General features: G+C 38.9%; 1 protein-coding gene across 1 annotated transcript in view; it reads right to left on the bottom strand.

The window, feature by feature from the left end:
* The window catches only part of TAPT1 (transmembrane anterior posterior transformation 1), a 65880-nt gene that overhangs the window by 10877 nt on the left and 37520 nt on the right, over window positions 1-17483 (bottom strand). Inside the window, exons 5-11 of the mRNA XM_072737737.1 lie at window positions 15417-15552; window positions 14052-14149; window positions 13805-13874; window positions 12490-12570; window positions 3634-3743; window positions 863-922; window positions 404-472 (exon numbers count right to left, since the gene is read on the bottom strand). Coding sequence (XP_072593838.1) covers window positions 404-472; window positions 863-922; window positions 3634-3743; window positions 12490-12570; window positions 13805-13874; window positions 14052-14149; window positions 15417-15552 — 624 coding nt within the window. The remainder of the gene's footprint in view (window positions 1-403; window positions 473-862; window positions 923-3633; window positions 3744-12489; window positions 12571-13804; window positions 13875-14051; window positions 14150-15416; window positions 15553-17483) is intronic.

The raw sequence follows: 17483 nt of genomic DNA, 5'->3' as shown, positions 1-17483 counted from the left end.
AATGTTTGTTAAAATTACTTATCTATTAACAGCTCAAAATCCAAATGAATAATGACATAACTTAAAATTTCCTTCCAAATTATTTACCTTTAGTTTTTAAAGTCTTTCTGAAATAAACTTCTTGATAATACAATACGGTAAGTGGGCCTTTATGGGTTGAAGTTTTAATGTAGAAGGGTGTCTTTATAAATAAGTCTGTTTAATTTCAAAGGAGTTGAGGGGGAAAACATTGTAAAAATAAAACAATGGCACAGTTAATCTGGACCTTTTGTTCTTACACCAGTAAAGGAGTCTAGGGAGTTACCCCAATAAAGAGGCTTCTCACACTGAAAAAAAAAAAAAAATACTCTATCATGACAGCTATCTCATAGTAAAAAAGGAAAAAAAAAAAGTATGAACTTACTAGAACAGCTAGTGGGAGAGGAATGAACCCCATCCTCCGTGCCACGGAGTCACTGTAATCAGTATATGCCTGCACAGAACAAGGAGAGAAGGATTTATGGCATTTAAAAAGTCTGCTTCCACTTATCACCAGCAAACATTCTCAATAGGTGGGGCTATGCATGAAAAGAAAACCTGGCAACTATTATGTAATTGAGTAAAAAGATGTGGAAATCTACATGTTCTTAAGAAGTCTTAAATACAAAGTTGTATAACTGTTACAATGCTACAGAAATCATATCTTATTTTAGTATTAAGTACTATCATTATTTTACTAAATTGTAAACAGTGTTGAGAACAGAGAAGTAGGAAGTTGAAGTTTATGGAAGAAGTTTATGGAACTTTCCCTTAACCAATATTCCATGCTAAATCAAACCACTGTTCAGGAGATATCAGACTATGTCTTCGACACAATGCTCACATTTTTCTGTCGACTGCTAACAAGGTCAAAAGCAAGGCTGGCTCGATACTCACTGTAGACCTAAAGACAAACAAGAGTGAAATATTAAGAGATACAGTGCAAATATATAATGTGCAAAGATTTAATGGACTTTCTAGATGAAAACGTTTAATAATTAACCAGGAAAAAGGTGCTGCTAACCAAGCACACACCTGGGTAGTGTGCCTCTGTTTCCCTACATTAACGGTAAGACAGCCTCAGCTCCAACTTTTAGGTTCACAAGCCTTTTACAGACTTCTCTTCAAAGAGATAGTCAATGGTTATGATCCTGAGAGTTTAGAATTTGGGGAAGAATGGCTATTTTAAGTAGTATAATACATATAAAACAATTTTGAAATTTTAAATGCATAGTTTAAAAAATTATTAGTTTATATAAAGATAATGACACCTCATTTATAAAATGGATGCTAAGCAAGATGCCAAATTGAGTTCCAGAACCTAAAGCTGCAAAGGCCCTATAAACTGTCATTTCACTACAAATTGCACTAAGTCCTTGAGGTAAGTTTATTTTTTTTAAAGATTTTATTTATTTATTTATGAGAGACACAGAGAGAGAGAGAAAGAGAGGCAGAGACACAGGCAGAGGGAGAAGGTTCCATGCAGGGAGCCTGATGTGGGACTTCATCCTAGGTCTCTAGGATCACACCCTGGGCTGAAGGCAGTGCTAAATCGCTGAGCCACCCGGGCTGCCCTTGAGGTAAGTTTATTAATTTTGACTTCAGATGCTGAGAAAATGACCCCATGAAAAGGAACCATTTTGCACTGAGGAAACCAGAGAGGCAAATGGTGAAATTACTTGATTGCTGCTTTATAAAAGAATGCAAAACCTTACTGTATTTAAGTACATTAAGGGGCAGCCCTGGTGGCTCAGCGGTTTAGCGCTGCCTTCGGCCCAGGGTGTGACCCTGGAGACCTGGGATCAAGTCCCAATCAGGCTCCCTGCATGGAGCCTGCTTCTCTCTCTGCCTGTGTCTGACTCTCTTTCTCTCTGTATATTCCATGAATAAATAAATAAAATCTTGGAAAAAAGAAAAAAAAGGAAATACAAAAAAAAAAGTATATTAAGGCATTCCGAAGCTCTTAATCAAATCATATTGTAGCAGTTGCAACCACATTAGATTTTAAATCTATGCCTTTTTTTTTTAAAGATTTTATTTATTCATGAGAGACACAGAGAAAGAGAGAGAGAGAGGGAGAGGCAGAGAAATAGGCAGAGGAGAAGCAGGCTACATGCAGGGAGCCTGATGCGGGACTCGATCCTGGGTCTCCAAGACCACGCCCTGGGCCAAAGGCAGGCACTTAACCAGAGCCACCCAGGGATCCCCGATCTATGCTTTTTGAATAGTACCATGGTAAGACAAAGTACAACCCAAATAAAATCTAGGAAACTGTCAAAATGAATATTCATTTTGGGGCTGAGGTAGGAATGTGGAAGGCACTCAGAACACCATGCTTTGTGGAGGATGAGCCTACAGCATGTATCTGCGGAAACTCCACAGAACAACTGGCTGAAACATAAAGCAAATCTGAATGCTTTCACCAAAAAATATAAAGTTTCTGTCTTGTAGGACTTTTCAGAAATCTATAATCATAGAAAAAAATCAATTTTTAAATATAAAATACTTTTAAAAAAACATAGCCAGAGATAAAAGTTTTGATAGTCTGTGCTTAAATAGAAACAATGTGATTTTTAAAAGTTTAAGTAAATAGATTATGACAGTATTAACAGTTTATAATGATTCTGAGTTAGTGACACTCTGCTCTGACCTAAACTATTGGCCAATTTATACTGCTACCCAAAAGTATGAACCAGAACTGTTCAATATTGAAATAGCATACTTTTGTAGTACAATAATTTAAAATTTAAATTTAAATAATTTAGAAATTTAAAATAATATATTCTAACTTCAAAATAGTACTCTTAAGAAAGAGAGTAAATCTAGGCTTATTTTACATCTTTATAATAATAAGCAGAAGTCAACATTATTTTAGAAAATATCCTTCGTAATTATTTTTAAAATTTGAATTTAAGTTAGTTAACACATAGTGTAGTACTGGTTTCAGTAGAAATTTAGTGATTTATCACTTACATATAACACCCAGTGCTCATCCCAACAAGTGCCCTCTTTAAAACCCATTACTTATTTATCCCAGCCTCTGCTCACTTCCCCTCCAGCAGCCCTTCATTTATTCCCTATAGTAAAGAGTCTCTTATGGTTTACTTCCCTCTTGGTTTTTATCTTATTTTATTTTTCCTTTCCTTCTCCTATGTTCATCTGTTCTGTTTCTTAAATTCCAAATGAGTGAAATCATATGGTATTTGTCTTTCTCTGACTTATCTCACTTAGAATAATATGCTCTAGTTCTATTCATGTCATTCAAATGGCAAGATTTCATTCTTTTTGATGGCAGAGTAATATTCCCACGTGTACACACAAGAGCACACACACACGCACCCCCCTGTCTTCTTTATCCATTCAAATGTCAATAGACATTTGCATTTTTTTCTAATTTGGCTATTATTGATGCTGCTAAAAATATAGGGGTGCATGTGCCCCTTCGAATCAGTATTTCTGTATCCTTTGGATAAATACCTAATAGTGCAATTGCTGGGTCGTAGGGTAGTTCTATTTTTAAGTTTTTGAGGAACCTCCATACAGTTTTCCAAAGTGGCTGTACCAATTTGCAAAGAAGCCAACATTAAACACTGAATTGCTTATTAAAATACATACATCTGCAGTAATGTCATTGAACTTGGTGATAAAGGCGTGTTTTACAATATCCACAGCAATTTCTGATGCAATCACCATACAGACATCTGGAAACAACACCCAGAGGTGATCTACAAAGTATAGGGAAAAAGAAACAATTAAATCTCTTAATATGAATAGAATATCATATACTATAATATCATAGACTGCCATAGAAATCTGAAATCTCATGGAGGAGGGGCAAGATGGCGGAAGAGTAGGGTCCCCAAATCACCTGTCCCCACCAAATTACCTCGATAAGCTTCAAATCATCCTGAAAATCTACGAATTCGCCCTGAGATTTAAAGAGAGAACAGCCGGAATGCTACAGTGAGAAGAGTTAGCGCTTCTATAAAGGTAGGAAGACGGGGAAAAAGAAATAAAGAAACAAAAGGCCTCCAAGGGGGAGGGGCCCCGCGAGGAGCTGGGCTAAGGCCGGGGCGAGTGTCCCCAGGGCAAGCAAGCACCGTCCCAGAGAAGCAGGAGCTTCACCAATCTTCCTGGAGGAAAGGCGCCCGCAGGGAGTTCGAGCAGGACCCCAGGAGGGCGGGGATGCCCTCGGGCTCCCTGGGACACTAACAGACACCTGCGCCCCCCCCCCCCGCCCCGGGAGAGTGCGCCGAGCTCCCTGAAGGGCTGCAGCGCAAAGGCATTGACCCGGGAGCAGCTCGGAGGGGCTCGAGCGGCGGCTCCGCGGAGAGGCGGCTGCACGGCCAGAGCACGAATCCAACAGCGCAGGCCCCGGAGCACAGGGCGCCTGGGACACAGCCCAGGATCTGGCCTCCCCCGGGGACAGGCAGAGGTCGGGAGGGCACAGGACCACAAGGACGCTCCTGCCCCAAGCTGAGCAGATCAGCGGACCTGCCTCAGAGCCTCCAGGCCCTGCAGACGGAGAGCCCCGGAGTCACTGCGGGGGCTGAATCCAGGTTTCCAGAGCAGCCACTGGGGTTGTTCCTCCAGGGGCCTCACGGGGTAAACAACCCCCACTGAGCCCTGCACCAGGCAGGGGGCAGAGCAGCTCCCCCAAGTGATAACACCTGAAAATCAGCACAACAGGCCCCTCCCCCAGAAGACCAGCTGGATGGACCAATTCCAGGGGAAGTCAAGGGACTTAAAGTATACAGAATCAGAAGATACTCCCCCGTGTTTTCTTTTTGTTTTTTTGTTTTTTTTTTTCTTTCTGATTTCTGTTTGCTTCCCCCACCTCCCCCTTTTTTCCCTTTCTTTCTTTTTCTTTTTTCTTCCTTTTTTCCTTTTCTCTTTTCTTTCCTTCTCTCTCTCCTCTCTTTTTCTCCTTTTCCCAATACAACTTGTTTTTCGCCACTCTGCACTGAGCAAAATGACTAGAAGGAAAACCTCACCTCAAAAGAAAGAATCAGAAACAGTCCTCTCTCCCACAGAGTTACAAAATCTGGATTACAATTCAGTGTCAGAGAGCCAATTCAGAAGCACTATTATACAGCTACTGGTGGCTCTAGAAAAAAGCATAAAGGACTCAAAGACTTCATGACTGCAGAATTCAGATCTAATCAGCCAGACATTAAAAATCAATTGAATGAGATGCAATCCAAACTAGAAGTCCTAAGGACGAGGGTTAACGAGGTGGAAGAACGAGTGAGTGACATAGAAGACACGTTGATGGCAAAGAGGGAAACTGAGGAAAAAAGAGACAAACAATTAAAAGACCATGAAGATAGATTAAGGGAAATAACCGACAGCCTGAGGAAGAAAAACCTATGTTTAATTGGGGTTCCCGAGGGGGCCGAAAGGGACAGAGGTCCAGAATATGTATTTGAACAAATCCTAGCTGAAAACTTTCCTAATCTGGGAAGGGAAACAGGCATTCAGATCCAGGAAATAGAGAGATCCCCCCCCTAAAATCAATAAAAACCGTTCAACATCTCGACATTTAATAGTGAAGCTTGCAAATTCCAAAGATAAAGAGAAGATCCTTGAAGCAGCAAGAGACAAGAAATCCCTGACTTTTATGGGGAGGAGTATTAGGGTAACAGCAGACCTCTCCACAGAGACCTGGCAGGCCAGAAAGGGCTGGCAGGATATATTCAGGGTCCTAAATGAGAAGAACATGCAACCAAGAATACTTTATCCAGCAAGGCTCTCATTCAAAATGGAAGGAGAGATATAGAGCTTCCAAGACAGGCAGGAACTGAAAGAATATGTGACCTCCAAACCAGCTCTGCAAGAAATTTTAAGGGGGACTCTCAAAATTCCCCTTTAAGGATTTCAGACTGGATAAAAAAGCAGGACCCATCTATTTGCTGTCTACAAGAGACTCATTTTAGACAGAAGGAGAAGTACAGCCTGAAAACAAAAGGTTGAAGAACCATTTACCATTCAAATGTCCTCAAAAGAAAGCAAGGGTAGCCATCCTTATATCAGATAAACTAAAATTTACCCCGAAGACTGTAGTGAGAGATGAAGAGGGACACTATATCATACTTAAAGGATCTATCCAAAAAGAGGACTTAACAATCCTCAATATATATTCCCCGAATGTGGGAGCTGCCAAATATTTAAATCAATTAATAACCAAAGTGAAGAAATACTTAGATAATAATACACTTATACTTGGTGACTTCAATCTAGCTCTTTCTATACTAGATAGGTCTTCTAAGCACAACATCTCCAAAGAAACGAGAGCTTTAAATGATACACTGGACCAGATGGATTTCACAGATATCTACAGAACTTTACATCCAAACTCAACTGAATACACATTCTTCTCAAGTGCACATGGAACTTTCTCCAGAATAGACCACATACAGGGTCACAAATCGGGTCTGAACCGATACCAAAAGATTGGGATCGTCCCCTGCATATTCTCAGACTAGAATGCCTTGAAATTAGAACTAAATCACAACAAGAAGTTTGGAAGGACCTCAAACACATGGAGGTTAAGGACCATCCTGCTAAAAGATGAAAGGGTCAACCAGGAAATTAAGGAAGAATTAAAAAGATTCATGGAAACTAATGAGAATGAAAATACAACCGTTCAAAATCTTTGGGATGCAGCAAAAGTAGTCCTAAGGGGGAAATACAGCGCAATACAAGCATCCATTCAAAAACTGGAAAGAACTCAAATACAAAAGCTAACCTTACACATAAAGGAGCTAGAGAAAAAACAGCAAATAGATCCTACACCCAGCAGAAGAAGAGAGTTAATTCAGATTCGAGCAGAACTCAACGAAATCGAGACCAGAAGAACTGTGGAACAGATCAACAAAACCAGGAGTTGATTCTTTGAAAGAATTAATAAGATAGATAAACCATTAGCCAGCCTTATTAAAAAGGAGAGAGAGAATTAATTAATATCTCAAATTAATAAAATTAAATAATGGCTAATTGGCTATTAGCCAGCCTTATTAAAAAGAAGAGAATTAATTAATAACACAAATTAATAAAATCATGAATGAGAAAGGAGAGATCACTACCAACACCAAGGAAATACAAACGATTTTAAAAACATACTATGAACAGCTATACGCCAATAAATTAGGCAATCTAGAAGAAATGGACGCATTCCTGGAAAGCCACAAACTACCAAAACTGGAACAGGAAGAAATAGAAAACCTGAACAGGCCAATAACCAGGGAGGAAATTGAAGCAGTCATCAAAAACCTCCCAAGACACAAAAGTCCAGGGCCAGATGGCTTCCCAGGGGAATTCTATCAAACGTTTAAAGAAGAAACCATACCTATTCTACTAAAGCTGTTTGGAAAGATAGAAAGAGATGGAGTACTTCCAAATTCGTTCTATGAGGCCAGCATCACCTTAATTCCAAAACCAGACAAAGACCCCACCAAAAAGGAGAATTACAGACCAATATCCCTGATGAACATGGATGCAAAAATTCTCAACAAGATACTAGCCAATAGGATCCAACAGTACATTAAGAAAATTATTCACCATGACCAAGTAGGATTTATCCCCGGGACACAAGGCTGGTTCAACACTCGTAAAACAATCAATGTGATTCATCATATCAGCAAGAGAAAAACCAAGAACCATATGATCCTCTCATTAGTTGCAGAGAAAGCATTTGACAAAATACAGCATCCATTCCTGATCAAAACTCTTCGGAGTGTAGGGATAGAGGGAACATTCCTCAACATCTTAAAAGCCATCTACGAGGGGATCCCTGGGTGGCGCAGCGGTTTGGCGCCTGCCTTTGGCCCAGGGCGCGATCCTGGAGACCCGGGATCGAATCCCACGTCGGGCTCCCGGTGCATGGAGCCTGCTTCTCCCTCTGTCTGTGTCTCTGGCTCTGTCTCTGCCTGTGTCTCTGGCTCTGTCTCTCCTTCTATCTCTCAAGAATAAATAAATAAAATCTTAAAAAAAAAAATTAAAAAAAAAAAGCCATCTACGAAAAGCCCACAACAAATATCATTCTCAATGGGGAAGCACTGGGAGCCTTTCCCCTAAGATCAGGAACAAGACAGGGATGTCCACTCTCACCACTGCTATTCAACATAGTACTGGAAGTCCTAGCCTCAGCAATCAGACAACAAAAAGACATTAAAGGCATTCAAATTGGCAAAGAAGAAGTCAAACTCTCCCTCTTTGCCGATGACATGATACTCCACATAGAAAACTCAAAAGCCTCCACCCCAAGATTGCTAGAACTCATACAGCAATTTGGTAGCGTGGCAGGATACAAAATCAATGCCCAGAAATCAATGGCATTTCTATACACTAACAATGAGACTGAAGAAAGAGATATTAAGGAGTCAATCCCATTTACAATTGCACCCAAAAGCATAAGATACCTAGGAATAAACCTAACCAAAGAGGTAAAGGATCTATACCCTAAAAACTATAGAACACTTCTGAAGGAAATTGAGGAAGACACAAAGAGATGGAAAAATATTCCATGCTCATGGATTGGCAGAATTAATATTGCGAAAATGTCAATGTTACCCAGGGCAATTTACATGTTTAATGCAATCCCTATCAAAATACCATGGATGGACTTTCTTCAGAGAGTTAGAACAAATTATTTTAAGATTTGTGTGGAATCAGAGAAGACCCCGAATAGCCAGGGGAATTTTAAAAAAGAAAACCGTATCTGGGGGCATCACAATGCCAGATTTCAGGTTGTACTACAAAGCTGTGGTCATCAAGACAGTGTGGTACTGGCACAAAAACAGACACATAGATCAATGGAACAGAATAGAGAACCCAGAAGTGGACCCTGAACTTTATGGTCAACTAATATTCGATAAAGGAGGAAAGACTATCCATTGGAAGAAAGACAGTCTCTTCAATAAATGGTGCTGGGAAAATTGGACATCCACATGCAGAAGAATGAAACTGGACCACTCTCTTGCACCATACACAAAGATAAAATCAAAATGGATAAAAGATCTAAATGTGAGACAAGATTCCATCAAAATCCTAGAGGAGAACACAGGCAACACCCTTTTTGAACTCAGCCACAGTAACTTCTTGCAAGATACATCCACGAAGGCAAAAGAAACAAAAGCAAAAATGGAATTATTGGGACTTCATCAAGATAAGAAGCTTTTGCACAGCAAAGGATACAGTCAACAAAACTAAAAGACAACCTACAGAATGGGAGAAGATATTTGCAACTGACGTATCAGATAAAGGGCTAGTTTCCTAGATCTATAAAGAACTTCTTAAACTCAACAAACCAAAGAAACAAACAATCCAATCATGAAATGGGCAAAAGACATGAAGAGAAATCTCACAGAGGAAGACATAGACATGGCCAACATGCACATGAGAAAATGCTCTGCATCTCTTGCCATCAGGGAAATACAAATCAAAACCACAATGAGATACCACCTCACACCAGAAAATTAACAAGGGGAAAATTAACAAGGCAGGAAACCACAAATGTTGGAGAGGATGCGGAGAAAAGGGAACCCTCTTACACTGTTGGTGGGAATGTGAACTGGTGCAGCCACTCTGGAAAACTGTGTGGAGGTTCCTCAAAGAGTTAAAAATAGACCTGCCCTACAACCCAGCAATTGCACTGTTGGGGATTTACCCCAAAGATACAGATGCAATGAAACGCCGGGACACCTGCACCCCGATGTTTCTAGCAGCAATGTCCACAATAGCCAAACTGTGGAAGGAGCCTCGGTGTCCATCGAAAGATGAATGGATAAAGAAGATGTGGCTTATGTATACAATGGAATATTACTCAGCCATTAGAAATGACAAATACCCACCATTTGCTTCAACGTGGATGGAACTGGAGGGTATTATGCTGAGTGAAGTAAGTCAATCGGAGAAGGACAAACAGTGTATGTTCTCATTCATTTAGGGAATATAAATAATATTGAAAGGGAATATAAGGGAAGGGAGAAGAATGTGTGGGAAATATCAGAAAGGGAGACAGAACATAAAGACTCCTAACTCTGGGAAATGAACTAAGGGTGGTGGAAGGGGAGGAGGGCAGGGGGTGGGGGTGAATGGGTGACGGGCACTGAGGGGGGCACTTGACGGGATGAGCACTGGGTGTTATTCTGTATGTTGGTAAATTGAACACCAATAAAAAATAAATTTATTATAAAAAAAAAAAGAAATCAGAAATCTCCACAGGGTTAAGCTATAATGTTGTCAATAAATGATAACAGACAAAACTAGCATTCAATTAATTATATAAAGAGCTGTATTTTATCAAGTTAAATGATAATTCATTTAATAGGTATTTATTCTATACTTCTTTGTGTCAGACCCTTGAGGGGCAGGACAGAGGTGAAGAGTCCCCGACTTCCTTCATGGAGCCAACACACTGGTAGGATGGCTAATTAAGCAGGTTTATTTATAAAATCCTTTAATTCTATAGCTGCCTAATGTGACAGTAAATAGCTAGTAGCGACATGTGCTGAAGTCAACTGAACAATGTCTTCCCAAACTCTTTGATCAGTATGACTTAAAGATACTAATCATTTATTTCACTGTCACACAGACGCAATTTGTCAAATTTGCTCACCTTTAGATTTATTAAAATGTCAATTTGGTATCAAGCACCTGACAAAAAGATTGTGAAGAAAGATATAAGGGTGGGACAGAGAAAGAAAAGGATAGAAATGTTGACAAAGACCTAGGCAATTTGGGATCTGGACACTGGATGAGGTGGACACAATATAGTTCAGGCTACCCATGCTGACAGGTTTAGTGGGTCTGGCATCCTGTTGAGCTTTGGGAATCAGGAAACTTCTTTCAATGTCAAACTGCAACTAACTGGCTCCATCACCTTGGGCAGGTTTCTTAATGACCTAAGCTCCAGTTTCCTCATCTACAAAATAAAAAGTCTCTATACTTAAAAAAAAAAAAAAAAAAAAAAAAGTCTCTATACTTGACCATTATGAGAATTAAATAAGGAGGGAAAGTGCAGAACAATGTGCCCGGCACACAAAGTAGCTAGTATTATTTTTATGTTGCTCATGATCTTGGAAGCTTATAGGAAGCTTCCATAAATGGTATTTTGGTTTTTAAGAAAAGAAATGAAAAGAAGCTAAAGAGTGAAAGAATGATGAGTTCACCAACATTGTTCCTTTTATCACACTCTCTGCCATAACAGTAATAAAAAAGACCTAAGGTATTCAGCTGAAAATCACAGTACAAGTGAGAATAGGATTTCAAATACCGAGCAGTCAGCAGGCTAAAATTACTGTCCTTTGGTGCAATTGCCCTGCTTCAGGATTGCTGATCCCATGTGAGTCCTGCTGAGACCAGCCACACATGCCCACTATCCAGCCTCTTGTAGACACCATGTTAGGTGCCTTAGTTATAAACCAAGAATCCAGGTGCATAGAAAATCCCAGTGTGTGTAGGGGAGGGCTTTGCTGTCACAAGTGAGGCAGACTTTGGATCTATTCAAACAGGAACTCAAGTCACTGGAAAATATATCATTTGGTCTTATGCTCTCTACAAGAATATAACTTGTGGAAATATATTTCCAAGATCATATATCTCATTTACTGTTTCTGGATTTTCACAGGTATCTGAAAAGTAGCAATGAATCAAAATAAGTGAACAAGAAGTTATTAAAAGCCTAGAATGTGCATGGCATGGCATTGAGGGTAATTAATAAAATGCAAAGTATAATCACAATCCATAAGAACTAAGCTGTATAAAAATATCAGACATAAAAAACTCTCACTTAAGACATGATCATTTCCCACCAACCTCACTTCAGCATTTCCAGACTGTGTTGTAATGACCTATTTCCACTATGAGCCTGGGTGTCCCACACAAACCTTGGTACTCTCTATGTATACCACAGTGCCTGGCTTTATGTAAATGTCTGCTAAGTGAGTGGATGATGAAAATTCATAGAATCTCAACAACTTCCTGTCAGTCTTGATTTAAAGATGTGTAAGTAATCAAATTTACTGCCTTACATTATATTTTTAAAAATTTATCTGTATTCAAAATGCTAATTAAGAGGCAGTGAGTAAAAGACAAATGTTAAGAAAGAGCAAAAAGTTATTCTGGTGAACCGTGAAAATGAGAAATTGCTGACTATATTTAGATAACCCTAGCACACTACAGTTAAATAAACAAAGAGGCCACAGTGCTTAGCAGCGTCCACTCACCCACTGAATACACAGCTCTAGAGATGCTGTGAGGTTTACAGGAAACGAAGGGACAAAGACTACTTCCACACTCAGCAGAACATACTCAAATCCTTTTGTTGGAACAGGTGTTTCCAACACCCAAGTAGCAGAAGAGCTCAAGTTTTTGAAGTTCTCTGCAATATTCACTCTATTCCATGTAAAAGAATGATTTGTGGTTCAAGAGTAAAATTAGAAGGCACTGTATCTGTTAAAAGGTACATACCTGGATTCCAAGAAAACTGCTCCATGTTTCTTAAACATACTATTAGCAAAAGCACGTAATTTGTGAATCGTTCCTTAATATCTGAAAAAAAAATTGAATACATACTGTACTGTATGTAAGTAACAATAATATAGTGCATGTGTAACTTTCTTTTAGTCAGAACACGATGGCAGTATAATTACACATGAATGTCTGCAAAATAAATACACTATTTATATATATGCTGGTGTTACCCTGGTAAGGCATTTACATCTTTCACTGACATAATTCAAGTATGGAAATTCCAGTTTTGTATGTGGTTGAAAGTATCGGTGGTTTTTTCTGTTTTAATAGCTGTAGTGTTCCACAGTATGACTACACCACCATTTGTTTATCTGCTTTCTTCCTGACAAACATTGGATTGTTTCTAGTTTTTGGCTACTATGAATAAGGCTGCCACATGTGTTGTATAAGTCTTTTGTGAACATGCATTCTCCCTGCTAAGTTACAGGATAGGCAAACATTTAACTGTATAAGAAACTGCCAGAAGGTTTTCCAGGGCAATTGTAATATTCTCCACTTACACCTCAAAGCACGACAACACCAGTCACTTCGCACCCCTGCTAACATTTATTGGTGGTAGACTACCGAAGAAGCCATCCTGGCGGGTGTGCAGCGATAGCTCATTAGGGTACTTCCACCTCCATTTCCCACCACAGTACAAATATCAACATGGTGAGAGATAACTTATGTCTTCATATTCTTAGGAAACAGTCCTGACTTTGTGAACTCCTTTCCAGGGATACCCCTCCAGGGTCCCATACGCTGTATTTTGAGAACCAAGACACTATGCTGCTTTGATTTTTGTACCTATGAAAGATAATATTTCTAGGGATAGATGTTGTGCTTTCACCTTAGGATAAGGAGGCAGTAAGCCATAACTGAAAAAGCTGAGCACAGAGAGACAATCTGAGGTTTACAGCCATAATTCCGCTCTTGGCATCTGTGTGGGTGACCTGGGGATGTCAAATTACTTTCTCTGTGTGTTAGTTTCCACATCTATAACATGAAATATCATTTGCTACAAAGAAATTTCTGGATTAATAAGCTCTGAAAGTATGGGATGGTGCTATGCAAATGCTCATTATATTTTATCTTAAATGTCTTGAAATTACAATAACCAAGATAGTAAGAAAACCTGGTAAAGATGTTGAGGGAGTGAAAGAAAGCAAAGCAAAGTCAAAGCAGCAGCCCAGAGGAAATGTGACAGAGAGTTTCAGAATGAGTTGCAAAATAATACTGCATAAAGCTTCATGTAGAACCTAAGTGTACATACCGCTATTTGACATTTGAAAAAGATTATTCTTTTCAAACTTCTTGAAAACACTTCCTTTAATTTCAACAAACTGAAACAGTAAACAAAAAGATCACTATTATTATGAACAGTTTAAAAATGGACATGCTACATGTAAAACTTTCTGGAGAGTAAATAACATTTGAAAAAATAATTTCATTCCATCCAGAATATTGGCATTAAAGTGTTCATACAGCCTCAAAAGTGTAAAATTAAATCTCATACTTACATTATTAGACATCATGATAGTAAGCAATGACTTGTTGTGTGAATTAAAAGCCACGTTGAGAGTTGTTGCTTGAACCATGATGAGAATTGCATGCAAAACTAGCAGTGAGTGATGTCAAGGAAAAAGCTTGTCTGCTTTCATGTTAATTAGTAGATAAAACTATACAATTTTGAAAGTAAATGGGGGGGGGGGGATGATTATGATCTCTAAATCCAGTCTTGCATTAGAGCTTTATTATCTTATTAGCTATAGTTGATACTAATTTGACAGGTAAAATGTATGGGATCCACATAAACAAAGCAGAAATGAGCCTCTGGGCATCCATTCACTTAGACTGTGAGTCCTGGAAGATGGCAGTCTTGTTCTTTTTGAACTTCTGGCATTTGGGACAAGGCCTGGGAAACAGGTCCTTGAAAAAGTTTGTTAAATAAGTGGAACAAATTTTCGTTAATATTGAAAAAAGATACTTAACTTGCATTCTAAAATAGAAAAGAACACTAAGTAAAAGTCTGGAAGGAATTGGCTTCTATAGTTCTGTAGGGGATGAGAAATGTAAGAGTAAGAAATGTCTGATAATTGAGATTCTTCTTTACAATGTCATTTTTGAAGACACCCACAAGTTGCAGAATTATATTCATATTACACATGGAATATTTTATTTAAATGAGAATAGCAACTGTTTTACTCCACATACTTGGAACTTTTACACTTATAGAAATCTTCCCACTTAGTCCCTTAACTTTCCAAATAATAACCTCATTTTTTCATGTACCACTCTTTCAGAGACAGTATACATATAGGACTTAAATATAGCTATGCATGTGCACGGGCCAATATATGTGTGGGTATATACACACACACATACACGCACACAGTTTATACAGTAAAGCTTTAATTCTTCAAAAGAAAAGCTTTAAGGAGGGGTATAGGGAGCAGAGGAGATAAAACTTCTAAAATTCCTCTCCAATCAATCTCAAATTTTACCTCTGGATGAACCGTATACATTTTACGCCCTAGGTTTTAACAAAAAATTCATAGGCTTAAAGATAAATTACAAACAATTCCAGTATAGGTATGAAAGTTGAATATAGATCTCTATAAAGTATGTCTAAATATGAACCTTGCATTCTCAAGTCCTTCCATAAAATCAGTCACACCGAGACTAGAATTGTTTTCTATCAGTTAAATGGAGCAAACATACATGAGGCTCTTTAATTTACAATTACTTTAAAAGACATTTCATGTTAATCTTCAGGACACATACGTGCGTGCACACACTCCCCTTTAAATCTGAGAAATAGTTAGCCAAATAAAATAATGTAGAATACGCACTGACTCGAAATTTCCAGTAAGTCTAAAGGATACAGACATAGAGAACAGCCATGAAAAAGTGAGGGATCACTCCAATATGGGCTCTTTTTCTTTCTTTAGGCTCTGTTGCTGTCCAATAGAGAGCATCTAATATATCTTGTCCAAAAGATGAAAACAGACGATCTGCTACCTAAGGAGAAAAATTATTGGAAAGGTGTTTCCTTTTTAATTTTTTTTCTGAAAAGTGTTTCTTAATATTCCACTTAAATATGTTACTAAACCTCAGATTTACTCAAATACTGGAGCTCTGACTTTTTAAATCCCACTAGAAGGCAAGCTACAAAAGAGCAGGGATCTCTTTATTCTCTGACACAGTGAGTGCTGAAAATCTTGTATTAATTTGAATTAGACTTTGTCTAATTAGCTATATATTTACAAGGAGAGTCTATATAAGTGGCAAAAATAAAAAGGGAGAGGGCACATCAAAATCGTAGTTCCTCTGGTTTTGATTTTTAAAATTCAGACTCAGAATGTGAACTTAAATCCTTTAGGACAAATACATCATTTGACCCACTGTATTTGTACCTAATATTTGTAAACAATGGTAGCTGTAATTTGTTTGGATTAATCACAGAGTATGTAATATGCAGATTTACTTCCTAAAGACATTTTCAGGTAGCAATCTCTATGGAGTTATGATGAATAAAAATAAGCACATAAGCAAGAAAGGAGGGCATATATCATTCAGGCTTCAGCTGGAATGGTTGCATCCACACCCAGACCATCAATCTCTGGCTCCCACGGTCTCTAATCCATCCCCTGTTCCTTTTCATCATGGTATTTATCATTTTTGAATACCTCCTCCTGATTCATGGTCTCTTTTCCACCTGCAGAATATAAGCTCCATAAGATCAGGCTCTGCTTGCCTCTGATCTTCAGGGTCTAAGACAGAGCTTGGCATACAATAATGGTCAATTAAATATTTGCTAAATGCAGGTATAATAGCTACCTGCTGTTTAGGGAACACTCAACACATGTCTGGCATCGTGCTAAACCCTGTCTATGCGCTGCCTCATTGAATGCTCCTAATTCCCCTAGCACCTGAGGTTCATGAGATGAGATAAGAATTACAGACACTCAGCAACCAGAAGCTGGTCCAGGGCACCGAGGCTGGGAAGGGGAAGAAGTAGGGTTCAGTCAGAGATGGTTTATCTCTAGATGAGAGCCGGGACTCTTGTCTACTATGCTGAAAGCACATTATCACGTATAGTTTGCAAAGTGAATACGCCATTCTGATCAGCAGTTCATGGACCCTTTCCACCTAAGGCCTGTCCTCTAGTAACAGTGTTGAGGCCACCCTGTAGAGGGCTTTGTAAATTAGGGGGCACACTCATTATGTGTGAGGGTAGGAAGAAGCCCTCATCACCTGCAACCCCCCAAGAGGGAAGGCAGTGAGGGAGACTAGTAGGCCACTGGCGGCAGGAAGAGCCACTCACAAAGCAGACGGAACAAGATAAGCCCAAGCTTTTCTCTCTGTGACAGGGATGGGAGGGCAGGATGACTACTCTGCCTCACAAACTTCATCTACACCATCCGTATCCAGTACAGATGGTACTTGGTGTGGCTGAGCAAGAGCATATGCAATGAATCTAGAATCAGGAAGCTGGGGTGTGGTTTTAAATCATGTTGGTCAATGAATTTAGGAGTAACCATGATGGCCAGAGTTCCATGGCTTCTGTGAAGAGATGGAAAGACCTCATCCAATGGAGTCTCAGAGCAGAAAAGCCAGGAGCACCCACACCTCTCCATCTGTCCACTAGTTAGGAAAAATCCTTTCCCAGTTAATTTAAAAGATAAGTACACCTTACTTGTATTCCTAAAAAGTACAGGAAAATGCACTTGAGTCTCAAAAGTTTTATTATATAACCTAGGGTAACTTACTATTTTAAGAACTGATCAAAATTCTACTTTGTTTTATAGCAAAACATGTTTTTTTGCTTTGTGTAGCTGCTTGATTTACTTTTTGCATGTAAGTAGATTTTCACATGACTGCCCTCAAGTGAAATATACTGTATTAAAAGTATTATGTAGAGAAATTTGCAAACTTTTGTTTCCCTGCTG

The sequence above is a fragment of the Vulpes vulpes genome, chromosome 14, assembly GCF_048418805.1.
Source record: "Vulpes vulpes isolate BD-2025 chromosome 14, VulVul3, whole genome shotgun sequence".
In the NCBI taxonomy this organism is placed as follows: domain Eukaryota; kingdom Metazoa; phylum Chordata; class Mammalia; order Carnivora; family Canidae; genus Vulpes; species Vulpes vulpes.
This window is presented reverse-complemented; position numbering and strand designations above follow the sequence as displayed.